We start from the raw sequence: 18,074 nt of genomic DNA on the forward strand, positions 1-18,074 counted from the left end.
TAACAATTATGATTTCATGTAATAACATAAGAAAAAGGAAAGTGGGGAATTGACATCATCAGCTCACACAATGAATATTCATGACGATGTGCGTATAACTGTTTTTCACAAAATACTGATAAACTTTAAAAATTCAGTAACTTCGTTAGTTGTTTTAACCAATTTTGATGAAATTTTCAGCATTTTCCAAGTCCTTTGGAAGCCCATAGAGACATTATTCATAATTGTGATATGCGCTATACAAGAACTTTTTATTATCATTATCATTTTGCTTTGTGAATTTTACTATATTTATTTAGATATGAATATTTTCTGCCTGGAACTTTCCGTTAAATCGAGTGACAACAACAAGCGGATCAGCAGTATATACCCTCAACATTTTATTCATTGTCATAAGGCTTTTTGTGAACCCTTATCTCCCATCGTCGATGATACATGGAAAATAGTCATTTCAACACCAGTATGAACTATAAATAAATTGTCAATCCAAAATTTACTGGCTTGTGTCATCACATTTGCTTATCGCGTCTGGTCGGGCAGTCGTTAAACCCGAAGGTTCGTGAAAATGTTAAATTTCCGAAACGCCGGGTCCAGTTTACCCTATCATTCGAGAGAAGTTAAGCTAAATTCCCGAAAATTCGGGTCCAATTTACCCGATGTTCTATTAGAATTATAGTCGGGTAAACTGGACCCTACGTTTCTGGAATTAGGGGCCCCGTTTTCTCGAATGGTCGGGTTACGAGATTTTTCTACTCGATGTGATGACACAAGCCAATTTACTTAAAATCTTTCAAGATAATTATGCAAGTATGGCAACAAAGATTTTAAAAAGTGTGAAGAAAAACATTTATGACGAATGTTAGGACTACGAAACCTTTTCCTGTAGTTGAGCTATCCGTCGTCTGAATCGGCCTTTGTGTGGTAATTTCTGTTTTGATAATAGAGTAGTACTCGTCAAATAATAATTCTAGTATTAATTGTAGTAACATAATAGTAATATAATTCTAGTAATAATTGTGTAAGTATAGTTTTTCGTTTGTCTTTTTGCAAAATTAACGCAGTAAACGCAACTGAATTCTAATTATATCGATGTCAAAAACTCTGTCAGTACTACAAGACTCAATTCTAGTCAAATTTGAAAAAAAAAATTTAACAAAGTTTACAAGAAAAGCATATTTTTTTAAATTATGTGTCAGCCCATCTCACACCTCAAAATATGTCGGTCTTTGTAAAAGAGTTTCTGTCAGGTTTGAAACTGCAGAGCTAAACTTTACAGTAATATATCTCGTTAAGATAAGATACATGATAATCATGATGATTTATAGGATGGAATTTTTCAATGTAAATAAAATGAAAAATATCCAATTTTTTTTTAATATTATTGATGATTTGCCTATGAGAGAGAGGTTTTTATACATGTCTTGGAATTTGTCCAAAGTTCTTACAGATTAAACTGTCATAGATCCAATGAATAACGCGATACGTTTTATATAGTTTTATCAACACATATTTAAGCTAACAGAAAATATGCCATAGATGCTTATCAACTTGGATTTCGGTGTGTAAGAAAAACAAATGATGATGAAACGGGTATGATATCTTGCTTTCAGACAAAGATTTAACTTTGACCCCTTTCAAAGTTGTACGACATCCGTGTCGAGTGTTATCGTTGGTAATTATTTGATCAGGTAACAAGTTTTGAAAACAAAGTGAACAGTAAAAGATAAAAAGATAATTTTACCAGATCAATAACTGGGATTACGTGAGAGTGATTCATAACATAGCTTTATGAAGAGGGTATTGTGCGTTCAGAAAATTATTGAACTTTATCCTCGTGTATTGTTAGCAAATGTTAGGCATTAAACAAGTTTTAAGAATACAGTGCAATATTACACTTTAGTATTAAACATCAAAATCGGGGATTGAGTCAGAAGATAAAAGATAATATTCACAAGTTACTTGTATATTGGAAGGGACTCCCGTGTGCAGGTATTTACAATATTTAACCCCCCACCCCCGCCCCGCGCCGAGATATCAATAATCATAACTATGCAGCGGGGTGGGGGGGGGGGTAAGTTTCCACGCTCATAAATTTTCAACAACAAAAAGTATATACAATACAATGTAATGTGGAATATTCAGATAGAGATACAGGGTAATATTATTGTGGTTTGCAAATATACATGAAAATAATTCTTGCTTTATTCTGTAAGCTCGTTTTAAGGAAATATCGACAAATAAACAAAACTCCCTGATTAATTTTTTAAACGCTAAAGTATGAAAAACAGATTTAGATAGTTCTTGCCAATCTGAAATAAGGTTACAATGTTCCCACTTTACTGGCTAAAAATAAGCTTTCCATCATGTTATAAACTCACGGTTCTGGCACAAGCCTCCTTCATACTCGTTGGGACAGTGACATCGAAAGGATTCAAACTCGTCGAAGCAGGTTCCTCCGTTTAGACAAGGAGAGCCCAAACATTCATCGATCACTGAGGGAAAAATCATGTACAGTAATTTATTTGGAAATCACAAAGCAATATTTGTGGTGTTGACCGGTGTACACAAAGGAACTTCACCAGATTTTATTCGGTGTTAAACGTGTGGTGCTCAACAACTTGTACTGTCACTTTTACACTCTCTGGTGTTATGTTCATCTCTATAACACCTCGATAAGCCTAAATCTCGTTGTCTTCATCGTGGGAGCCTTCCAGTGAAACTGTTTTTGAGAAGTTAACTTTCAAAAATTGAAAGAATATAGATATCCCCTAAAAGTAATGCTTAACAAGATAACTGTAATAAATTGGACAAATTACTTCCATTATGTACGAGGAAATTATGCATTCATTAGACTTTTATTGCATTACTCTGTTAGGTTGGGTTCACATGCAAAGATCAGTCATTAATGATTAGATTAATGGTATAATGTGTTTGAATCAACAAACATTACCGTCATTTATTGGTATATACAAGAGCTATATTTATTTTGTGTAGAATTTGGGATTTTCCCTACTATTTCATTTCTAATGAGCACAAGTTGTTGGATTGTTTCAAAGGTTGACAACTTGTAATTGAAAGCAAAATATATTTATGTTGAAGAAACATACATCTACTTGTCGGGAATGCATGTAAAACATGTCATTAATATAAATTCAACATGATCAATGTTACGTCGGGTTTGTCAAACAATGTTGCATGTCGTACGGGAAATTTTCACCTTTAATTCACCCGAACTCAAACATTTTTTGTTGGTTATGTACCCGCTTTAATTTAATAATTGACATGAAAAAAAATGTTTTTGCCCAAGCATTCAGCAAAGAGACTATAAATTGTCAAAATGTCCCGTGCGACACATATGGAATCACCCGGGGTGTTTCTTGTGAAAGGACTTGCCGGATCTTTTATCCGAAAAAGTCAGTTTTATCCTTTAGTAATACCGTAACAACAGCCAGACGCCTGTGTTTCTTAGCCAATCAAAATGAAGGAAAGTTGTCAAACCTGACAACTCGTCAGATAATAAAATGTTGATGAAATGCCCCCGCTCTTAATTTGTACTGAAATTACAAAAATGATTAATCATACTTGTTATCAGTGTTAAGTTGAAGTAAATCCCTCTGTTGCAACATATGCCTTGAGAATCCGATTGAAGCAGGAGCGTCAGTCTCGTCGTGTCCGTGAGGATATCGTCTGGAATCGCTGAACCTGTCAACTGGCATAGAGGTGTGTTCGTCTCTGCTACATGGCCAAAAAGGGTGGCCGCACCGATGTCAAAATCGATGAATTGAATTTTGATGGCCGTACCAGTGACGCGATTGTCGAACAGCCATTTGAAGTTCATGACCGCATTGGGAAGAACCGGGTAGCTAAGGCTGATGAAGTCTTGTTGGAATGAGGCGTTATCAAGTTTCATGGCGAGGCCGAAAGATGACAAAGGCTCTGGACCTACATTCAGTATGTCTGTGGATAAGAAAGATTGGGAATCTGCTTATCTTCTAATAAACATGATCAAACGATCATTCATTTTTATTTTTTCTCCCAGACACAAAACTATTACTGATGTTTGGTTGCTCATGCTCTTCATTCTTTCCATGGGTTTGAATTAGGATGAAATTTCAAAAACGCAGACCCCTCCTTCATTTTGACAATGGGGTAAGAGTCACTGGTGTATACCGTTCGACACATCAGACGGTGCACTATCTCAGTTTCTGTATACCTCATTACAATAACCAAAGAGCGGCTTCTTCGTTCCATCGAATCTAGATAGTTTTTTTACATTTACTTCGGAGCTGCTCTCTACAACGCACTGATTCCATTGAAAATCTAAGTCAAATCTCAATGGAGAACTGAGAGGCTTTTGTCGAAAGTTGGTGTAATGGGACAGCAGATCATTCCGAAGATTTGCACCGGACGAACAAGTGTCAATAGTCAAGAGACTACGCCGTTGTCCCGGTCCACAACCTTTCGACAAAAGCCTCTCAGCCCTCCATTGTGATTTGACTTCCATTTTCAATGGAATCGGTGCGTTTTAGAGGGTGACTCCGTATTAAATGCGAAAACTCTCTATCTGTTTAATCTCTGTTCTCCATTCGGCCGCTCGAGTTAAAATCGGATTAACAATAATAGAGCGTCTCGGAAATGTCTAATAAATGCCAATTGATAGATACTATCATCATTTTGATATGATGAAGAATTCTTACCTTCTGTATATGGTTGCACCATTAGACCAACTTCAGTCCCCTGGTAATCTGGTTTATTCACGTCAACGGAAATATCTGGAGTTGGTGACACAGAGATGATGGGGGAATCCAAAGAGCCCATATGAATACCCGTAGCTTCCGCGAGTTTCAACAAATCCCCAAACTCTGTTGTATGAACTATAACCCTGTCTATGACATCGAGATGATGATACTGAATGCCGGCTGGCTGCAATCCGTTGGTGAATGTCATCCTGCACTGGTATTTTACATTTTCAACAGATTGATTGAAGAATGGTGAAGTAAATCTGATGGTTTCAGCTTCATGTAGAGTCACTTTCGGGTTGCACGATGGTATGGTCAGGGACTGACCATTCCATGTTAAATGATCTGTTGAAAAGCGAAAGAACATGACCTTACTAGGGTTTAGGGTCTACAATCCAGACCCCAAGTGCAATTTATTTATAAACTTAAACTCTTAGTTTGGAGATAGATATGCAAATGACAACCTAAAAAGGGTTGCCATGGTAACTACCCGTCGCAACCTCACATGCCTTAAATTGCGTGCTGCCTTGAAATGAAACGTTCGTGTATAAAGCTAATGTATGCATGTTAAATTGATAAATGATGGTTGAGAACATGCTGTACATCCCAAGCAAATAAAAAAACTCAGACAGGATGTTTAGTGATACTTGATTACTATTATGTCCAAGTTTTATAAAATAGGTCTAGACTCTTTAAGTTCAAGTTCAAGTTTATTTTCCATTTCCATTATCAACATTACAAGCAAATACAAGTCAAACATACATTATAAATATAGACAGAAACAAATGAAATGTGATAACAATGATTACAAATCAATTACAAGTTACAAAATATTTGTAAAATAGTTTTAACAGAATCTGATATGGAAATGAGGGGATCCACTAAAAAGCATTGCTTGTAGAGCGTGGATCCCCTAAGAAAGTTTATCAAACATTTGAGAAATGGGGCTCATTCGCAGGAGTAAATACAATAAGTTAAAATAGAATATTGGAAATAATAACAAGATGGTGAGTGATAGCGAGAAATGATAAAAAGATGACAGAGATACAGGACGATACTAAAAACTAAAAGAAAACAGACATGATAAAGAATAGAGGGAAGAGAGAAGGAATATTATGATGCCACTTCAAAATCTTTGATGACAACGACGACGTCGGAAAAGCGGCGCCAAAAGTCTCGTTCCGCTATGCAGGCAAGACAAAAAAAATGATTAAAATCTTACAAAAGCCTTTTCACGGAATAGTATTACCAATGATAGTCAGGTTCACCGTCAGGCCAGAGCCAGGCCGATCACCTCTTTGGACGTAGAAGGACAACCTGATCTCGTCATCGTACGAATACCACGAGGTGGACGATACCGAGTTCGTCATGCACACCCATTCTCCATAGGTTTTGAAGGTGTCGAAGATGCAGACATAGGCCCCCATTCCTGGCTCCATCTCCAGGACATCAACCTGGATCCAGGAGTAGGAGGTGGCTGTGATAAACCAGTGAAGATCGGCCTCTATGTTTGTCATGCTGGATAGGTTAGCACTCTGCAGGGTGATGCTTGGAAGGGTGTTGGATAGGGCAAAGGCACCACCGCTTGACCGGATGAACGTATCTTGTAGCCGATCTGGAGAAAACGGGAAGGGAAATAGTGAAGGAAGTAGAAATAGTATAATTGTGGATTAAAATAAACAAACATCAATCTAAGAATTAAACATTACTTTCAAAATTAGCCCAGCATTATTAAGTGATAAACCATTATAGCAAATTCACGGTTACACTACTACGAAATGTGTACATGCACTTGTTTTCCCGGACACCATTCTTAATCTATAGTCTTGTCCCTTTGAAACTATATGTTTAAGGTCACTGAAGAGTTGTTCATAGGGGACAAAGTTCTGATCTTGGTATGTCACCGCCAATCAGAAGTGGTGCTAACATTTTCATCACCTTTACCGGAATCATTTTAACAGAATGATTCCCCATCTTGAAAAATTATGCGTATGGAAAACAATAAATAATGTTTGATTCCATTTGATCAATTGCAATGAAGGAACTATTGTAAATTTACCTCTGCTCCCCAAAGAAATAAAAAAGAGGATGCTTCGTAAAGCTGCTGACAAGATATGCACTACTTTTTACGATCAAAGCTATTCCTGATCAAAGTGTGATCTTAATAATAATCAAATATTTATTTTATTTTATGTGTACATGTTTGCGGCCTTCCAGTGAATCGTTTTCAGTTTACGCAACTGCGTTCTCTATGATATTTCTGGATCAGCACAGGTAAGATTTTTTAGACCCCTACGAAAAACAACATTTGATGATAGGGTGTCCATTATTCGACTAGTAAACCAAAAAAAAAAAACAACATAAAATATTTTGCGCATTTACCACAAAGACGCATAATCATGTGATTTCAGTATTTCCCCAACACACCTTCTCTTTTGTAATTCCCCAAGCCAGTATATTATGCACGCTTAGAATATTTATTTCTCGATTTCTATGGATGAGCAGGTCTCTCACCCGAGCACTATTCTCCATTTTGCCTAAGTTTGGCAAAAATAAAATGTGACATGACGTGGCGTGTATGGAAGCTTTAAAGAGCCATCAGGGAGGTGGTGAGACTATCTTGCCTTGTTGACATAATGTTGTAATTTTGTCAACATGTCGAGATGCATTTTCACGCCAAGTCGACTTATAAAAAGTTGCATGTTGACATGGCGAGATATACATTATCGCGCAAATTTGACTTATAAAATGTTGTATGTCGACATGAGGACATAGGTTATCTGGCCATGCAAGTTGGCATTATACTGTGATCGGATGTGTTATCTTGCCAAGTTGACTTATGAAGCGTTGTTTATCGACATGACGGGATAGGTTATTTTCCCAGGTAGACTTATAAACAATTGTATGTCGACATGGCGAGATATGTGGTGGACGTAACTTGCCATGTTCATATATTACTTTTTATAAGAACTTGACAAGACACATTTCGCCATATTAACAACAACTTTGTATAACAAATTGGCAAGTAACTACATCGCCATGACGACATAGGTCGACTTGAAAAAAAAGTATTTCGCCGTGTCATCATATTCGTTGCTAAGGTAAAATATTTCGTAATCTTATTAAGTCGATGGCACTGTAAAGTTTTCTTAGGAATGTGACGTATGCCTTCATGAAGAACAATTGGTGGGGGGAATTTTGAAGTTCTTTGTTAAAAATTCTTTGGAGCTGCCTATATTATATAGATATTGAATCTTTTGTAAAAGTGTCAGGAATGTTCTGTGGAAAACATTCAGATAAAAATAGACTCATGTCATGGTGCTGAACCCCCCCCCCCCCCAAGATTGATCAAGAGTAAGAACAACGATCCAACTGATGAAGTTTGTGTTTAGATATTCTCTAATCATATAAAAAGCAAAATAAAGTACCGAAACCTCTGAGTCATACCCGGATATTTATAAAATCAGACAAAATGATTTGAAATAAAAAGCATTTTAAAGAAAAAAAAAGACAACACATCTATGATTACTAGCCTAACATAATATGAAACGGAACTCTTCTTTAGATATGTTTCGGTTCACATACCAATGGATCTATTTTATTTACTTTTGTCTTGCTGGTCACAATCTTTGCTATTGTATCATTTAATAAAGAGGAGATAAATGTGAACTTTTATAGCGTTTATTGTTACTAATTCTTATGATATCAATTTAAAGACAAACTTGTAAAATTACACAATTCAGTCTCAAGCAATTATTTTGAATCGGTTACATCTAACTGTTTCTTTTTGAGTTTTTTTTTGTTTTGTTTCTGCGTTCACAATCAATCATGAAACTTGTCAAAATATAACATTTGTATTACAACTTTTCCTTCCGTAATAAAATAGGAAATAATTCAACAAATAACTAAGAATTAACTTCACAACAAAATAAAAGTACAACAAAAAATACAATAAAATCAGTTATGTATAATCATAAATCAGTTAATCCAATACTAGATTACTGCAGAAGAATGTCTGTCGTATAAGCAATAATGTGCTTAAACATCGAAAAATAAGATATTAATCATCCTTTCCTTTTTAGTTATCCTTTGCATATAATTAAATTTGTAAAGACACACATTAGCACATATTTCCTCTATTAATACAAACTTTGCGAATAAGAACACTTATCTTTTTTTTAATTAGGGCGTAGTATAAATTTTCAAATTTTTTGACATAAAATAACATTTGACGATGATGGGCGGCACTCCAAACTTGAGCCGGAGGGGGGGGGGTGGGAGTCATGTACATTGTCACTTTCTATCTACATTTAAAGTTATACCTCATGGTATTGGTAGCCTCCACCTGTTTCTCTCTCTTCTTTCTCTCTTCGCTCTCTTATTATCTTCCACGGTATTTACTTTCATTGGTGATCAGCGTTTCATTTACATCATTACAAGAAATAATAGTTTATTATTGTATAATTGTGATTACGTCGGGGTATTTTCTTGCCATTAGAATCCATTTCAAACTTTTTTTTCGGTTCCATGACATTTGCTCTGGCGACAATTGCTCCGATGGGAAATCTGAACATTAAGCCAAACCTAAAATCTAACCTCCAAATGTTTACATTGTTCTGGACCAAAACTCATTTGCAATCCTAGCTCTTACTCTGCGCCCTTTGAGAGATTAGAACCCGAGCAAATGTCGCAGGAGCATATTTGTCATGTCACCATTTTTTTTTCAAGAAAATAGATAAAGAAACGATTCAATGAATGTTTGACAAAAATTGGACAAATAATGAGAAAGTTATGAACACTTGACTGTTGACATCAATAATGATATGGCCATTCTCCCATTGGCAAATTAAGCAAATTTGTGTTATTTCACAGTGATGCAACTCCCCAATTACTTTTTTTACATCAATTTCAACTTTTATCCTGTCTGTCCATAGATCAGGTATTTTTTCATATGGGAGGACATTTGTTATATGGGTTTCATAGAATACAGCAATTATTTTGCAACATCTTATTAAGACTGATTGAAAATGGATGTTGGGTGGGGGTCGTACTTCTGTGACATCAAAAATTTTGATCACATTGCCAATGCGAGGGTCTCCATAGCATTAGTGATTTCGAAATTCGAATGCGTACATTTTTTTTTACATTGGTTGTCAAATAAATTGTTCTCGAACTTGCATTGATCTTATTCACTAATTTGTCTTTTCTCGTAAGAAGCTGACTTCTCTTTTAATTAATATCGCTGTGGAGGGCAGTGAAATTAGCTACCTATTCATTATACCTCACAATGTGAAGTTAGCTACTTATTCCTCATTTCTTATTCAAAATGTAAAAATAGCTACATATTCATTTGTCCTTATTCCTTCTTCAAATTATGAAGTTAGCGATTTATTCATTTTCCTTATTCAAATTACAATTTTCTTTAGTGAAATTACTCTTTTCCTAATTTAAAATGCACTTTTCCTTATTCAAAATGCGCTTTTCCTTCTCAAAAATGCTTTTTGAATAGGGAAACGTTCATAACTTCACAGACCTTCTCTCTAGGTAAATAAAAATACTCAATGTGATATTGTTTGTGAAAAGTGGATAAACGAAAGTTGGGTTCAATGTTTCACTTTTCTTGTTTTCTTGAAAGCGAATTGTAAGAAAAGTTTGGATAAATAAAGCGAAAGCGACATGATTTCATGGTAAAACTTCAAAAGTTTAAATATGCATCGTTGAGTGATTTTGTTTATTCATTTATTATTTATTCCGTTAGTTTAATTTCAACAGGGTAGCTCCGTCAGTAATTTAAAAACTGTTTTACAAGGGGGCCCTGCATAACATAAAAACACAAAATTACAAACATATATACATGTATTATATAAAAGACAATAATAGTGAAATAAATAAAGTCAATTGCAATCTCTACCAGTCAAACTTTTCAAGAAAATCATGTAAGATAGAAAAGAACGTGTGAACATAAAGGGAATTCATAATGAATATTTTAAAAAGAAAATCATGGTAAATAATGGGTGGTATAATTGGTCTTAAATGAAATGTACCGTAGGCGTAATCCTCTTATATTTTTTTTCGAAAGAAGTTATCAAAAAAGGTATTAAAAACATAAAATACTTCGTCATCAATTTCATTATTTCTCTGAAATGCATGGGTTCGGCTTACCTATAAAAGAAAATCTCACTTGAAAAAACGTGGAAGGAAGGTTGGTCCCATTGACTTTCTCCACTTCCATTTTCAATTGCGAGGAATCAACATAAATCGGATCGATGACTTGAGATATCCCTGAAATGGCCAGCAACTCCTCACTGGTGTTCAGGTTGGTAAATGTTATCTTGTTATCTGCAGGGATTCGAAGATCTATAAATGTAGCAACGAGGGTGGTTCCAAGGGGGCTTGATACGGAAACAGGTGGACAGGCCGGGGAGCATTGTTGACATGGAGGTTGGCTACATGTATTGTTAAATATATAATCCTCTTCGGGACTCCCTTGCGTCAGGGTGATGTCAGTGGATGCGTCTGCAAGAAAAAAAACGAACTCCTTGAAATAGTAAGTCACTATTCTGACTCCAGTACAGTCTCACTACAAAAGTTGAAAGCAAGCTAGCATCATATCATTTAAAAAAAATGATAAATTTGTCAGGGAATGCATAAATAAAAATAACACTCGGTCATTTCATGGAGTATACATTGCGATTATTTTTTATCATTATTATTTATTTGCGTTTGTTTTTGCCATGAATGTTGGGAAGTGAAAATAGTATAATTTCATTAAAGAATTAAACTCAATGATCATGGAACATTACGAAATTTGTATGGATACAAATGGGCTTCCGCCATCTTCCATCCACCGCCCTTTTCTATCATGCATTTGTCGTTTACTATATGGAAACGTGATGACGATACTATACCGATGGGGATCATTTAGGCACGAGGAAGAAAGAAAAAAAAAACCCTGAAATGTTGAATTTGAAAGATAATAAATACTTACGAAAAATCGGTATGTCAATTCCGAGGAGCAGACCACAAATGAAAATTTTATAAATGGCCTCCATTTTTTATTATAAAATTGAACAATTATGTCCTCATCCATGTGATGGAAGAGACAGCCTTGCCACTTCAAGGACACCGTACCGTTTCCTCGATTTTCGAACTTTGTACATGTACTACAAATTGTGTCGCCCGATCTATGACAACGCTCGATTATTCAAATAAATTAATGTGAATGGGGGCATAAAGTAATATTACATTAGGGAAAATCCCGGGATACAGACATATCCATGTAGGCCTTCCTTTGTGCCATAGATATCACTCGATGCAGTTACGTCAATGATATGATTAATTTAATACTCATTCAGTATCATTTGTTTCGATTGCTTCGCTGTAAATTCATTTTATGTTATACTTTTAGATTAGGTATTTATCTGTATAGTTCTAGATTATTTTAATGTTATATTCTGTAATTTTAGTAACTTATGGTATATGCGTTTGCTCAATAGCAATTATGTTATGTTATCTTGTTGTAAAATCATATCAGATTATATGTTAGGTCTTATGTATCTATTTCAGATTATGTATATGTTTTTTAATTGAATGATCAATTCAATAAAGACTATTTGAAAAAATAATAAATGTCCCACTGTCTTGCGAGCGCAGTCATGGCAGTCGAGGGAAGTTGTAACGTAATGAGCCCAAATTTGAGGGGGTCAGACATGGCGTATGGGGCAAAAACATTTTGATACAAAAAATCGAATTTTATGATAAATTATGACATGATATCTATTTTAAAAAGAAATGCATATTTCATAATGTTCGCTTTGTTTTTCTTTCTTTTTCCCCCTCCTATGCCATATGGCCCCAAGCATCCCTATCTGTATGCCAGTAGGGGATGGGAGGTGAGTGGGATGGGACAAGGGGAGCGTTTTTTCATGAATAATCTTCTACTGGAAACCATTGCATCTGATTGGCTCAGAGCAATTTATTGTCAATGAAAATCACTGATTAAACTCTTCATGAAATTGTAGTCGACAGATCTAGTACTTTTTGCTTCATGAACTTCCATAGGCCTAAATATACTAGATTATTGATTACTGAGTATGACGATAAAAAAATTCTTTCTTAAATTCCCATTCTTTATCTTGTTATGCAAACAATATATATTTTTCATTTTGATGATGAGTGAAAATATATACGAAAAGAAACTTGAGGTTCTAACACCAATGTTCAATTAATGCATGTATAAGAAAGTAAATATTGTTGTTTTAATTTCAAAGTTCAGAATGTGACAAAACCAGATCAGTTCATAATAGTTAACCTGATTGTATGAAACATTTTAAATTAAATAAACCAAGTAAACAGAGAATGAAGGGGAAGAGACAGGACAAGGTGACGGCGTAACATTTCGCAAGAGACCAGGGACAAATGAGGGAAGTCCCATTGGACTTCTCTTATTCTCCTTATACGATTCTCATAAGAATTTTAAGGAGTTATAAAGTTCAGGCATTTTTACGTGACTGAACACAGCAAGGCTTTTAGTACTACCATTATATTAGTTATTGATTTAGTCTGTATTCAAACCTTTCTTATGAATTGCAGCTCAGTGGTTGATCCAGGATTAGAAATGGAGGAGGTGGGGGAATTTGAAAATAAGACGGGAGCAGACTGGTGCAGACGGCCAATTTTCAGATTTAGCAATTATGTATGTTCATTGATTCTCAAAATATAGAAAGGGCGCGCATCACTTGTGATCAAACTTCATTGACTTAGACAGGTCTTCATACACGGAGGGGGGGGGGGGGGGGGAATTCCATATAGATGTATACATCATGCCTAATTATGTATGTATAGTATACTGTCTTCAAAAGTGTGTGTGCACAGGTGAGAGTGTGTCATTTAACTTATTCAAATAAAAACAAAACAAAATCATTAAAAAACAAAAAGTGTGCAGAATAGATCTTTTATAAATCATATTTTCACCAGTTTGAATGATGAAACAAACAAAACATTAAATTCATATGCAATATCTTTCAGAAACTAATGTTGTTTTTCCATTATGTTAACGGTGATTGCTGTTTTGGCCGGTGAAGAAATGCCATTTATTGTTTTCATTTATTAGACGTGTGACTGATCAAAGGCTAATATCGGAATGGATATGGATATGGGAATTCAATTAATGTTACAATCATGAATAACTTTGATATTCATTTTTTAAATCTAAAACTTCTCGGGTGGGGCATGTGTGAAGAGGGCGAGCAAAACAGAAAATGGGTACCTCACTTTTTACAAGTGTAAAGGAGCAAGTCCTTTTCGGCTCAGAAGGTTGTGTTTTAAGTGGGTCACCCCCCCCCCCCGTGCCTCCATCCAACATTCCGCTGCCCTAGCTGCCTTGTATAATCATTTCAAGAAATTTACGTTAGAAAGAATTCAAATATAATTATATACCAGGGGTTCTCAAACGTTTTCTTTGAAGGGCCAGATGAGACTCGAAATAAACCAGAAAGGTAAAGTGGATACTTAGAAGAAAAAAATGTGCGCGAAGCGCGAAGACCCTTACGGACGGGGTCGTAGATGCTCTCTGGTGCAATCTGGCCCATATTTTGGGAAAATTTAATCCAACAAATTTGTAACAGTTTCATATGGAACACAGGCAAAATTAGAAAAGATTTCAAAATACAGCGAGAGTCAGTAATGACAACAAAATTGTATTTTTTTAAAGGAATGTAGATTGTACCTTTGTCAATTTTAACACATGGAATTGAAGACAGATAATGTTTTGTAGTAGGTCTATCAATATTTTTGTAGTCAAAGTCGATTAGCCAACACATTGGCCTTGTGCTCGATTGCGGCAAAATGAAACCATACTTGTCTGTCCATTCTTCATGGAAAACACGATTTTCAGCATCCACCCTTCTTTTCTTTGCAGAATTTGATGCCAATTTGAGTTGGCTAATAATTAATGATGACTAATGTACCCCTGAGAAAATCCGCAGAGCTGAACCGGCAATTGAGTTTACGTTTTAACCAAATTGATTGCGTGTTGGAATGTGTGCGCAAGTGTTTTCAAATACAACGTTTATCAACGTTTGATGTGAAACTACTTTATTTTTCAATGTAGCGCAGCGCTGGTCATCTAATAAGAAAGAACAGACAAAAAAGACTTCACTAAGATGTGTTTAAAAGTCAAATTAACTTGACTGCCATTACTTTATTATGGCTTCATGCACTTACAATGTAATCATGTTGAGCATATGTTTCATGTTGTGACATAAAAGTGATTAAAAAAAACGAAAACAGCAGTCTCGCGGGCCGTAGTTTGAGAACCCCTGTCATATAACATTCACTATCTAAAAAATATAACATTCACTATCTAAAAAGTTAAACAGACAAACAGAAAAAAAATTGAATAGAGAGAGTCTGAGATAAATGTAGCGAAGCACAAGTAGGTAAGCAATAATACACATATCATAAAGCAACCTTTGACACGAATATTATCCATTTAAATACTTTACGAAGGCGATAAGGCGTTTCGGTCACGAGAAACTACATTGAGTAAAAACCGAAGCTCATTGTGATTACACATATAGCATTATACATAAAATTGTAATCTGAGTAAAAATACAAAAATATATTTGATATTCCGACGAACAAAATAAAGAAATCAAATTTTAATAAAATACATTCGATTCATTAGCAATCTTTTACTTGGAATTTAACGACTCTGTAGACACTTTCTTCAATCATAACTAAAAAATAAATATGTCTTTTTTGTATCAAATATATCTAGCTCTAGTTAAATATTTTACTTATATGAGATCGGACAATTTCTGCAAAAGTTGTTAAACATTGGACTATCATTAGTATACAAACCATATATAATGTGAGATGCATGTGCCAAACGTGAAGATATGAGGTAATATTTTATCCAAACATATATAATTCTATGTGTATTTAATATTTGAAATTTGTCATTTTCTGCAGATATTTTTATTAACATAACATTATCATCAATATACAAAGTATATTTCAATATACATTATTAGATTCAATCAACAAAATTTGAAAATATGTGGTTGTGTTTTGTTCGAGGGAAAACAAGTACTTGTAAGTCTTTATAGATCTTCAGTTAAATGCGATAATTTCTAGATTATCTAGAAGGAAAGTATTGAATATATTATATTGTCTTTGTTAACACCACAAATAAATTTCAATTTCAATATATCATGAGATTCATTTGGCTAGTTGTGAAAGTGTACACTAAATCTAGCTCTATGTGAATCTTTATTTTTTTATACTGGAGATGCGAAATTTCTGCAGAAATTGTTAAAGAAGTGACTACCATTAGTATACTTATCATATTTCATCACATATTGTGAGACTCTAATATGAAGACATGTGGAAGTATTTTGTAGATCTAGTAGTTTTTTATTGCTGTGTAGCTAGAATGTGAAGGTCCACACGCGGATGTAGTTTATTCACCGTGAGCTGATATCAATATTTCACGGGAAAAGTGAATTATAAATTGGAAGGCTCGATTTGATACATTTTATTTTATCTTGTTTTTGGCGCCTCAAGTGAAAAATTAGACTAAATCGATAAACATAGGGAAGGGAAAAAAATGTTTTTGTAATCAACTTCCTGATTGCTGCAATTCACTATATGAGTGAGTTTAGGGACACCTCATTGCTTTGTCTCCGGGAAATATCAACTGTGCCTATGGCGGTTTACTGGACCGTACCTATATCTCGGTGGTCATGTGACGTGACGGGGTGTTCCATTGTTATTAATCGGTGAATAAACTCATTACGTTGTCCATGCATTACCCGTTGCCAGGTCAGGGCAGTTTTTTTATAATAATCATTTGATCGTAGAGACATTTATTGACAAGTGAAATTTTCCCTTCCTTGCATCCACCAGCTTTTGCTGAATCAACCTGTATGCAGCCATTATATGTGTATAGGCCCTAGGCAACCATGCATTATGTGATTATACCACGCATATCCATTGTTGCACCACCCTTTGGTTGTACATGACATTATGTGCTAATTTATCATCATTTTCACGAATTATCCTTCTTTCAGAGGTCATGAACCAATTTTGAGAAACTTGTATATAATTTCTAGCTTTCAGAATTTACTTGTTTATTTTGAATACCAACACAAGCATGACAAGTGATCGATCATGAAAAATAAAACTCTGAAATTTAACGAGATATTTAACAATTGACATCTCATTAGATATTAACAAATCAAAATTATTCTTTGATTTTGGATTGACTCTGACCTCTGAGACACTTCGTGATGCCGATGACCAATTATATCAATATACATATAAATGTATATTTTTTCGATAGGATCGAAACCTTTATTTTGTATCCTTATTATTACAGTGCCACTGATATTTCGTGTTTAAAAGGTTCCTTCATATACAAATCATGGCTGAGACACTCAGAAATAAGAGTGTTCATTACATTTCGATTATGAATATTCATCAGATTCCGGTTGTAGGATTTAAATTCTCCAATCATCAACTCCATCATCATTGTCATCATTTTCATCATCATCATCACAATCACCAACAGCAAATTCGATTTCACATTCATCCATTATTAGTTTTTTTAAACTTCATCCTCTCTTCATCTCATCACCATTACTACCACCATCTTGCTGTCACGACACAGAAAATTTACACACAAATCACATGTCATACCAATAATCTTAAGTTTTCGGTAATATTAAATATTCCTCCTGAGTAATGACATGGACATTTTTTTCTATTTTCAATACAAACAATATATCATCTGATAATAACTATTACTCAACTGAAGATTTTACTTCTAGATTTAGAGACATGGAACATAAATCCAGTTTGCTTCATATTAATGCTCGAAGTTTGAACAAAAATTTTGACTCATTGGAATCATTACTTTTCACTTTAAACAATTTCAAATTTTCCATTATTTGTGTCACGGAAACATGGCTTCACAATATTTCACCTAACATATTCAGTTTGCAAAACTATAATCTCATTAGGCGTGACCGGGAAGAACAAAGAGGAGGAGGTGTAGCACTTTACATCAGTGAACATTTACAATTCAAAGTAAGGAAAGAAATATCATTAAAACAGAGTGAAACTTTTTTCGTAGAAATCACGAAGCCAAAAAGCAAAAATATAATTATTGGATTGATTTATAGACCCCCTCATGATAAAGTAAATTTATTTTGTGAAGACCTTGAAACATGTCTTCATACTATTAGAAAAGAAGAGAAACAAATATATTTAATGGGTGATTTTAACATCAACCTGTTATCCCAAAATAATGAACACGATTTATTCCTACAC

At 34.6% G+C, this 18,074-nt stretch overlaps 1 protein-coding gene across 1 annotated transcript; it reads right to left on the minus strand.

The window, feature by feature from the left end:
• Nucleotides 1-824: 824 nt before the first annotated feature.
• Nucleotides 825-10,942, minus strand: LOC121412072. The gene is made up of 6 exons (XM_041604983.1): nt 10,902-10,942; nt 5,989-6,354; nt 4,698-5,084; nt 3,583-3,957; nt 2,379-2,492; nt 825-928 (listed from the first exon to the last, which is right to left on the minus strand). Exons 2-6 carry the CDS (start codon nt 6,254-6,256, stop codon nt 825-827), a joined length of 1,248 nt encoding a protein of 415 aa, XP_041460917.1. The 5' UTR covers nt 6,257-6,354; nt 10,902-10,942.
• Nucleotides 10,943-18,074: the final 7,132 nt, after the last annotated feature.

The sequence above is a fragment of the Lytechinus variegatus genome, chromosome 3 (assembly GCF_018143015.1).
Source record: "Lytechinus variegatus isolate NC3 chromosome 3, Lvar_3.0, whole genome shotgun sequence".
NCBI classification, from domain to species: Eukaryota; Metazoa; Echinodermata; class Echinoidea; order Temnopleuroida; family Toxopneustidae; genus Lytechinus; species Lytechinus variegatus.